The sequence below is a fragment of the Nicotiana tabacum genome, chromosome 1 (assembly GCF_000715075.1).
Source record: "Nicotiana tabacum cultivar K326 chromosome 1, ASM71507v2, whole genome shotgun sequence".
Taxonomy (NCBI): domain Eukaryota; kingdom Viridiplantae; phylum Streptophyta; class Magnoliopsida; order Solanales; family Solanaceae; genus Nicotiana; species Nicotiana tabacum.
In genome coordinates this window covers 99308383-99319339 of record NC_134080.1, presented here as the reverse complement: position 1 = coordinate 99319339, position 10957 = coordinate 99308383, and the positions used below count along the sequence as shown (strand labels likewise).

Here is a 10957-nt window from a genome sequence, read left to right as displayed (position 1 = left end):
ATGGATTAAATTATGAATTAGAGCTTTAAAACTCAACTGAGTTGACTTTGGTCAACATTTTGAGCAAATGAACCCGGATCCAAGTTTTGACCATTCCAGTAGTTCTATATCGTGATTTGGGACTTGATCATATGCCCGAAATCGAATTCGGAGGTCCCTAGCTCAAATTATCGCCATTTAATGGAATCTAGAAATCTAAGGCTAAATATTTCTTAAGTTTGACCGGAGATTTGACTTTTGTGCAAACGACCCCGAAATGGAATTCTGATGATTCCAATAGCTTTTTATGGTGATTTAGGACTTAGGCGCATGTTCGGATTTGTATTTGGAAGTCCGTAGGATAATTCGGCACATTTTAGCGAAAGTTGGAAAATATAAGATTTTGGAAAAGTCCGACCGAAGGGTGAATTTTTGATAACGAGGTTGGATTTTGATTCCGAAAATGGGAATAGCTCCCTTACGTAAAATATGACTTGTGTGCAAAATTTGACGTCATTCCGGATTGATTTGATACGTTTCGGCGCAAAATATAGAAGTTACAAGAATTGAAAACTCATAATTCGATTCATGGCGCGATTCGAAATTTTATTGTTGTTTAGTGTGGTTTAAATCCTCGACTAAGTTTGTATTGTATTCTGGGACATGTTGGCATATTTGGTTAGAGTCCCGAGGGGCTCGGGTGAGTTTCAGAATGGTTTCGGGCCATTTTTAGGCCAATTTAACTTGCTGGATTTTTGACAGCAAGGTTCGAAAATTTTGATGCGAGGAGCATAATTCGGAAGCTTATATCTCGAAATCTATAAGGAATCAGAAAATATATAAAACATGAAAGTTGTAGCCCTTGCATTCTAGTTTCCAGCAAAATAAACTATTCATCATTTGGAAATTTGTACAGAAAGTTATAATCAACTGAATAAGGGCTAGTAAAGCTGTTTTGAAATTTCCCAGAAATTTCTGATGCGAGGAAGCTACTTTGGAAGCTTATATATCTAAATATATATGGACTTGGAAAATATTCAAAACATGAAAGTTGTATCCCTTGGATTCTAGTTTTCAGAAAGTTAAACCATTTATCATTTAGACATTTGTACAGAAAGTTATGGTCGATTGAATATTGCTGGTAAAGCTATTTTTGGTAAAATTTTAGTGACGACCTTTAGTGACGAAAATGGACTTTTAGTGATGGGCGGGCAGAAACTTAAGGACCAAAAATGCTCATTTCTTCATTTTCGTTTTGGGATTTTTGGAGCTCGGTTCTTGGGCGATTTTGAGGTGTTCTTCACGATTTCAACTCAAATTTGAAGCCTTTGGAGACAAATTCAAAAGGGAAAGTTGTGGTCGAGTAATTGATTGAAATTGCAAAGCAAGGTAAGTGCTTGGTTTAACCTTGACTTGAGTGAATAGGAATCCCTAACTTAATTATTATGTGAAATTTCATGTGTGTGGTGTATAGGTGAGGTGACGAGTATCTATGCACCACCAAATTTTCTGCTTACATAATCCTTTCCCCATTTCCAATATAATTGCTTCATGTTTTAATTGTTTCATGTTGTTGTTTCTATGATTACTTGGCTTGTTAATTTGTTGTTAAGCCTTGTTGCAATTATTATTTTTTTAGTGGTTTTCCTTGGTTTTATTATTGTACATAAAGATTGAGTGGGTTGACGTTGTTTTACGATATATGTATTCCTGATGGTTTCATTTTGAGATAATATTGATGAGTTTATGAGAAGTACGGTTTTCTGTTTACATTTGCTGAGATAAAAGTGTTGTGAAAGGCTTGGCCTGAATTGTGAAAATTTTAATAAATTAAATAAATGATAGTGATAAGGGCGGACATGTGAAATAAATGATAGTGATAAGGGTGGACAGGTGAAATAAATGATAGTGATAAGGGTAGACATGTGAAATAAATGATAGCGATAAGGGTGGACAGGTAAAATAAATGATAGAGATGAGGGTGGACAGGTGGGATCGGGTTGCACGCCGCAACAAGACAGTGATAAGGGAGGACATTTATGTTTTACTGATTATTAATACAAGATTTGGAAAAAAAATTATTGTTTACTCTACTGTTTCTCATACTCTACACATATAGTTATTTTAATGTGAAGATTGGAAATTTGGAGATTTGTGTGAGATCTTGGTTACAGCTGAGGCCTGGAATAGGCGACTGAGCTATTTTATTTAATGTTACAGTTTATCTTTCTTGTTGGTGTAGAATTGTTTTATTGATTTATTCTATATAATGTTGCAGGTTAAGTTACATTGCCTCGCCTTAGGCTCGTCACTACTTCGTCGAGGTTAGGCTCGTCACTTACTCAGTACATGGGGTCGGTTGTAATGATACTACACACTGTACTCTTTTGTGCAGATACTAGAGTTGATCCTAGCGGCCACATTAGACTTGCTCGGATTCAGCTACTCACGGGAGACTTGAGGTATAGCTGCACGGCGTTCGCAGTTCTAAAGTCCCCTTCCACTTTATCATAGTTGTGTATTTCTTTCTGCCAGCTTTATTTTTATTCAGACCTTTATTTGTATTATTCTAGTAGCTCGTGCACTTGTGACACCAGTTCTGGGATGGTTTTTAGACATTACTAGTATTATGGATCAATTATTTTATATTAGAATTACTTCCGCATTGTTTCTTTGATATTAAATTAAATTTAAAATTGTTAAAAATGGTTAATATTATTCTAAGGTTGGCTTGCCTAGCAAGTGAAGTGCTAGGCGCCATCACGGACCCAATGGTGGGAATTTTGGGTCATGACAATTTAGTATCAGATCACTAGGTTACATAGGTCTCACGAGTCACGAGCAAGCTTAATAGAGTCTGAAGGATCGGTACGGAGATGTCTGTACTTATCTCTCAGAGGCTATGAAGTTAGGAACAATTTCACTTCGATTTTACTCTATCGTGCGATTCTTGTTATCTCAAATACTGATTAGATTCTTCTATTCTCTCGCAGATGGAGAAAACACGTGCTTTCTCTTCCACCGACCAGCATTTCGGTCCTCTAACAGCAATAGCTCCTACTAGGGGCAGAGGCCGAAGCCGCGCCAGAGGCAGAGGCCGATGCCGCGCCAGAGGCTGAGGCAGGGGCAGGACTCAGCCCATTGCTCAGGCAGAAGCCCCAGCTGTGGAACCTTAGGTCGAGATTAATGAGGGGGTTTCATCTTAGGCCATTCAAGCGGGACCAGCTCAGGTCCTAGAGGGGTTTATTGCTACCCCGATACTTCAGGACGTTTTGGTCCGTTTAGTGGGAATTATGGAGAGTGTGGCCCAGACTGGCACATTCCCTTTTACAACAGTCGTTTCTCAGACTGGAGGAGGGATCCAGACTCCTGCTACCCATACTCCGGTTCTGACTACTCCTCAGGTTCAGACCCCAGCAGCTAATCCAGTTGGGGTAATTCAGCCAGTTGCAGTAGTGTCGTCCGTTGGTGGGGCAGCCATGTCTTCAGATGCTTTGTGGAGACTGGACAGGTTTACCAAGCTTTTCCCTGTCCACTTCAATGGTGCTACTTCAGAGGACCCTCAGGAATATCTAGATAGTTGTCATGAGGTGTTGCGTAATATGGGTATTTTGGAGACCAATGGGGTCAATTTTGCTGCGATGACTGGTTCCGCCAAGAAATGGTAGGGGGATTATCTATTGACTAGACCAGTTGGGTCACCTGCCTTGACTTGGGATCAGTTTTCTCATTTCTTTATGGAAAAGTTTTTGCCTATTACTACTCAAGAGGAGAAGCGTCGTCAGTTTGAGCGACTTCAGCAGGGCAGCATGACCGTGACCCAGTATGAGACTCGTTTCGTGGATTTGTCTAGACATGATATTCTCTTATTACCCACAGAGAGAGAGGGTCAGACGATTTATTGAGGGTCTCGATCAACCCATCAGGTTGCAAATGGCCAAGGAAACAGGGATCGAGATCTCTTTTCAGGATACAACTAATGTGGCTAGGAGTGTTGAGTCGGTTCTTGTGATAGGAGGTCAGGGGTCTGACAAGAGACCTCGCCATTCCGGTGTTTTTAGTGGTGTCTCATATGGAGGTGGGACTTCATTTAGCAGAGGTCATTCTCCCAGGCCATTTCATTCAGCACTACATGCTTCACATGGTACTTCGGGTGGTCATGGTTCTTATTTGCCTCCTTCTGCCCAGCCGGTCTATAGTGTTCCTTCTGCTCCTATTAAAGCATCTCCTCTGCAGAGCATTTATCGTGATCAGTCGATTTATCAGGGTCAGTTTACGTATCAGGGGGGATGTTTTTTGTGTGGTGAATATGGGCATATTCAGAGGACTTGTCCAAAATATACATGTAATCAGCTTTAGCATTAATGTTCTCGTGCTATGGTTCTGGCACCAGCTCCAGTACCACCTGCCCAGCCAGCAAGGGGTAGGGGTCAGGTAGTTAGAGGTGGAGATCAGATTCCTAGAGGTGGAGACCTAGTCCGTTGATATATTTTCTATGGTATGGTTGAGGTTGCTACACCAGACAGTATCGTTATAAGTACGGTCTCGAATTATTATAAAGTTAAAATCTCCTTAACTTGATTCGGTTTTAAGTATCGAGGAAAGTTCTCCTATTGTGATCCACTTATGATTGAGCTTCGTAATTCTTAAATCTACTTATGTGAAAACTCCTATTGGGAGATAGCTTCGTCTATCATTATGTGCTGTAATTTTTGTTTAATGGAAAATATTTAAAAGAAGAAAATGGAATATTTTGATTGGCACGATGTGTATATTACTGGTGATTCAGAAACCGAGGATAAGATCATCATGTTTTAATATGATTTTATATGTTTAAATTGGGGAACAAGTTGTGGTAGATGTTATATAAGGACGAGGTCCTTGTGGTGAAAAAAAATTGTTTTTAAATGCTCCTATTATGAAATTAAAATTTGTGCTATAGCACTTGTAGAGAGTCATGCCTATTAGGCTTATTTGAAAATTCTTGTATGAATATCTCTGTGCATAATTTGCCAAATTTGTATTATAACTATTGAGTTTTAGCCTACTAGGTGAGAGCGCATGTGGTGTTAAATTGTGATTCGTTACTTCGGGTAAGTAATTATAAGATCCCCATGCCTTGTTGTTAGTAATCTGGAGGTTTGAAACAAAATTTTGTTAACATGAGGTTAATTGGCGATGTTGTAATCTATTATGAGCAACCATTAAGACCAGAGATGTGGTTATGGTCATACATATGGTGCGTTTTATGTCAAGATATCATTGTGATAATGTCGTGCTTGTAATGCGGAGATTAGTGTTATTGATATATACTTTGTGTTGCGTTGTTGGGTTGTGGACATGTTGTTAGGAGTTATTTTGGTGTTACTCTAACAGATGGATAGGCCCAATTACAGGGGAGACTCTGCCGAAATTTCTGCAAAATTTGGGAGTTAGAAAAATTTGGGATATTGAGATGTGCAAAGAAAGAGATAAGTTACATTATGTGTTTGGGGACAGACTCTACTTCTCATTTGAGAACGAATGACCCGAACTCAGGGAGAATGTACTGCCCTGTATTTGATGGGTGCATAGGCACGAGTTTCTATAGCCAGTCGGGACTAATATCGTGTGTTGACGTGAAAAAAAAAATCGGACCTTTCTGGAAATGATTGAAGTGTAAGAAATTTGGTTTCCAAGTTTACAAATATGGATAAAGGAAATAATCTCAATTGAAATGGTATTGTCGGACTTATGTCAAATGCGGTAATGTGGGATCAACCGCGAGTATATGTGTAAAAGTAAAATCATCAATTTGGAAACCTCAGAATAATTCTTAGTACGTTCGAGGACGAACGTTTGTTTTAGAGGTGGAGAATGTGATGACCCAAAATGCCATCTTTAAATTAAATAATCATCTCAGTGTTTCAAGACCTTGAAAAGAACTGTCAATAATTCCTCAACTTGCGTGCGCAGTCCGTATAATTTTCCGGAAGGTTTTTGTATGAAAAATGGATTAAATTATGAATTAGAGCTTTAAAACTCAACTGAGTTGACTTCGGTCAATATTTTGAGCAAACGAACCCGGATCCAAGTTTTGACCATTCCGATAATTCTGTGTCGTGATTTGGGACTTGTTCATATGCCCGAAATCAAATTCGGAGGTCCCTAACTCAAATTATCGCCATTTAACGGAATCTAAAAATCTAAGGCTAAAGATTTCTTAAGTTTGACCGGAGATTTGACTTTTGTGCAAATGACCCCGGAATGGAATTTTGATGATTCCAATAGCTTCTTATGGTGATTTAGGATTTAGGCACATGTTCGAATTTGTATTTGGAAGTCCGTAGGATAATTCGGCACATTTTGGCGAAAGTTGGAAAATATAAGATTTTGGAAAAGTCCGACCGAAGGGTGAATTTTTGATAACGAGGTCGGATTTCGATTCCAAAAATGGGAATAGCTCCCTTACGTCAAATATGACTTGTGTGCAAAATTTGAAGTCATTCCGGATTGATTTGATACGTTTCGGCGCAAAATATAGAAGTTACAAGAATTGAAAACTCATAATTCGATTCATGGCGCGATTCAAAATTTTAGTGTTGTTTAGTGTGGTTTAAATCCTCGACTAAGTTCGTATTGTATTCTGAGACATGTTGGCATATTTGGTTAGAGTCACGAGGGGCTCGGGTGAGTTTCGGAATGGTTTCGGGCCATTTTTAGGCCAATTTAACTTGCTGGAGTTTTGATACCAAGGTTCGAAAATTCTGAGCGAGGAGCATAATTTAGAAGCTTATATCTCGCAATCTATAAGGAATCGGAAAATGTACGAAACATGAAAGTTGTAGATCTTGTATTCTAGTTTCCAGAAATATAAACCATTCATCATTTATATATTTTTCCAGAAAGTTATAATCGATTGAATAAGGGCTAGTAAAGCTGTTTTGAAATTTTCCAGAAATTTCTTATGCGAGGAGGCTACTTTGGAAGCTTATATCTCGAAATATATATGGATTCGGAAAATATGTAAAACATGAAAGTTGTATCCCTTAGATTCTAGTTTTCAGAAAGTTAAACCATTTATTATTTAGACATTTGTACAGAAAGTTATGATCGATTGAATATGGCTGGTAAAGCTATTTTTGGTAGACTTTTAGTGACGACCTTTAGTGACGAAAATGGACTTTTAGTGACGGGCGGGCAGAAACTTAAGGACCAAAAATGCTCATTTCTTCATTTTCGTTTTGGGATTTTTGGAGCTCAATTCTTGGGTGATTTTGAGGTGTTCTTCACGATTTCAACTCAAATTTGAAGCCTTTGGAGACAAATTCAAAAGGGAAAGTTGTGGTCGAGTAATTTATTGAAATTGCAAAGTGAGGTAAGTGTTTGGTTTAACCTTGACTTGAGGGAATAGAAATCCCCAACTTAATTATTATGTGAAATTTCATGTGTGTGGTGTATAGGTGAAGTGACGAGTATCTATGCACCACCAAATTTTCTGCCTACATAATCCTTTCCCCATTTCCAATATAATTGCTTCATGTTTTAATTGTTTCATGTTCATGGTTGTTTCTATGATTACTTGGCTTGTTAATTTGTTGTTAATCCTTGTTGCAATTATTATTATTTTTAGTTGTTTTCCTTGGTTTTATTATTGTACATAAAGATTGAGTGGGTTGACGTTGTTTTATGATATATATATATATGTATATGTATTCCTGTTGGTTTCATTTTGAGATAATATTGATGAGTTTATGAGAAGTACGTTTTTCTGTTTACATTTGTTGAGATAAAAGTGTTGTGAAAGGCTTTGCCTGAATTGTGAAAGTTTTAATAAATTAAATAAATGATAGTGATAAGGGTGGACATGTGAAATAAATGATAGTGATAAGGGTGGACATGTGAAATAAATGATAGCGATAAGGGTGGACAGGTGAAATAAATGATAGAGATAAGGGTGGACAGGTGGGATCGGGTTGCACGCCGCAACAAGACAGTGATAAGGGAGGACATTTATGTTTTACTGAATATTAATACAAGATTTGGAGAAAAAAATATTGTTTTACTCTACTGTTTCTCATACTCTACACATATGGTTATTTTAATGTGAAGATTGGAAATTTGGAGATTTGTGTGAGACCTTGGTTACAGCTGAGGCCTGGAATAGGCCACTGAGCTATTTTATTGCTTTATTCTATATAATGTTGCAGGTTAACTTACACTGCCTCGCCTTAGCCTCGTCACTACTTCGTCGAGGTTAGTCTCGGCACTTACTCAGTACATGGGGTCAGTTGTACTGATACTACACACTACACTCTTTTGTGCAGATACTGGAGTTGATCCTAGCGGCCACATTAGACTTGCTCGGATTCAGCTATTCACGGGAGACTTGAGGTATAGCTGCACGACGTTCGTAGTTCTAAAGTCCCCTTCCACTTTATCATAGCTGTGTATTTCTTTCTGCCAGCTTTATTTTTATTCAGACCTTTATTTGTATTATTCTAGTAGCCCGTGCACTTGTGACACCAGTTCTGGGATGGTTTTTTGACATCGCTAGTATTATGGATCAATTACTTTATATTAGAATTACTTCCGCATTATTTCTTTGATATTAAATTAAATTTAAAATTGTTAAAAATGGTTAATATTATTCTAACGTTGGCTTGCCTAGCAAGTGAAGTGTTAGGTGCCATCACGGACCCAATGGTGGGAATTTTGGGTCGTGACAATACGTGGGTCGATTCTTTTGACAATCCAATTAATAACGTCAATTGCGACAAAACAAAATGGCAAGATCGGAGTAGGAAAATATTCATATGAGATTCTTGAGAAAGATTATACCGTACTCCCTCGGAATTGCAAAATCCTGTTACTATTACGCGGTATAATTTCGTATGAATTTTCTTGCTTAAGACCGTTACTTTGCTGGATGTTTAATCCATCTCCCTTAATGAATTTGATCACAATATTGAATATCCTTTCTTGCAGAATCTATCCATCACTCTGAAGATGTAAAAGGTCTTCATTTTTGTGAATTAAAGAAGTATTTTGATGACATTCTTTAATCCAAAGAGATAAGGTGCTCATCTTAGAATTGTTGCCACCTTGCAAGGTGATTCAAGAGTCACATAATGTGTCTCCATGTGGCTTCCATGTTTTGCTTATTAATCTTATCCAAAGACCTTAATTAGTCAACCCTACTTATTAATTAACTAGTTAATTCCCCCATTATCCAATAATTCACATAATTAGGAATTATCTCAAATTACTTAAAATACTACTCACTTTTAACACACTTTGTACACCTTACTATCATGGTCATGTGGTACCTTGTATGACACTAGTTCATAAATACCGGATATTTTAGCTCTAGCCGTATTTTATCCCAACCTGACAAACTTCGACGAAATTCATTTTCTTCGATTTACTTACCCTCTCACCTTCACGAATTTACTCATCACTTGTTTGAAATAGCATAATACTTATAATCCCAAAATAATCTCATTCCCGAACTTACGTCGATTAAGTTACGACAAAATTTTAACGTACAAAAACATGGGATGTAACATTTCTTTTGCCATTGGCATGATTGTGAAAGAAACTTGTATTCTTATCTCCTTTAGCAAACCAAGTCTTCCCAACTTTTTGCTTCCAATACTGCTCTTCAATACTCAAGTATTTCTTCAATTTAGATTGAGCCTTTTGAAGCACAATCCTATTATCAATTGTAGGCTCTTCTTCAAGCAACATCTCTTTCACCCTAACAATGTCCCCCAAAATAGCCAAATGCTTGAAGATATCACCAAATGTTTCTCTACTCCATTTTGACAGTGCTGCCTTCACCCTCTTGAGCTTCTACTTGAACATCAAAAATGGATCCCCTATGAAATCAGCTTCCAATTCTGCCTCACCACATCCTTAAATGTAGCATGTGTAGTCCAAAAGTTCAAGAACCTGAAAGGCTTGACAAAATTGGTGGTCTGCTTCCCGCATGTCATTAACAATGGTGCATAAATTGATCCAGTTCTGATTAGGTGTTCAACTTCAATAGTTGGCAACATGTTCTGAAATGGAAAATTCACAAAGATCCTATCCAATCTTTTGAATATACATGCAGCATTGGATCTCCCATTCCACCATGTAAATGAACTTCCTTTGTATCCTTGCTCAAACAAACCACAAGAGTTTACACAAAATGTAAAATCCTCATATTCATGAGGGTGTACTGGTAGTCCTCCTATTTTCTCATCTTCATGCAATATCACATTGAAATCTCCTCCTACCAACAATGGCAATTTCATATCACTTCCTAAGTAATACAAGTGATCCCACAATTCCAACCTCTCTATTGCTGAACATTTTGCATAAACAAATGTCATCACCATATGCTGCCCCAGGTCATGGTGAAGCACTCTCACAGTCACATGTTGTTCAGTATCCTCCGCTAATTTCCATTCCACCACTGTATCAAAGAACAACCATATTTGCCCATTAATATTTGCATAAGCACTCTCCATATTCAACCTTCTTCTATATCTATCAATGAGTCTCTTCTTTTGAAAAGGCTCCATCAATGCAATTACACAAAAGTTATGCTCTTTATTCATGTTGATCACCCTAGGAAAGGCCTACTGTGTATTCACAGACCTTATGTTCCATATTAATATTTTGATCATCATTTAGATAGAGAAACTGCTCTCCTGGGCATAATTCTTGAAGGTTGTTGTGGCTCTTTATTCTGGTTCTTCTTTGTTTTCTTACCTCCTTTAGCACTAGCTGTAGGTGATAGATCCCCATCCCTAGCCACCTGTTTGAAGTTTTCTGCTGTTGATTCATCATCTCCCTCATCCTTCATAGGATTTTGTCTCATTAAGTCTTCATCAATTGGTGCCACATTGTGTGTAACTAAATCATGTAAATGTTGTAGTGGAGTCTTCAGTGGTACATTAAGATGCATCTGCATAATTTGATCAGTGCCATATTCCATAGGTACTTCCTC

The 10957-nt window shown here is 37.7% G+C and overlaps 1 protein-coding gene across 1 annotated transcript; it reads right to left on the bottom strand.

Moving 5' to 3' along the window:
- Window positions 1-9498: 9498 nt before the first annotated feature.
- LOC107825871 (uncharacterized) lies at window positions 9499-10565 on the bottom strand. The gene is made up of 2 exons (XM_016652792.2): window positions 9870-10565; window positions 9499-9813 (listed from the first exon to the last, which is right to left on the bottom strand). Exons 1-2 carry the CDS (start codon window positions 10563-10565, stop codon window positions 9499-9501), a joined length of 1011 nt encoding a protein of 336 aa, XP_016508278.2.
- Window positions 10566-10957: the final 392 nt, after the last annotated feature.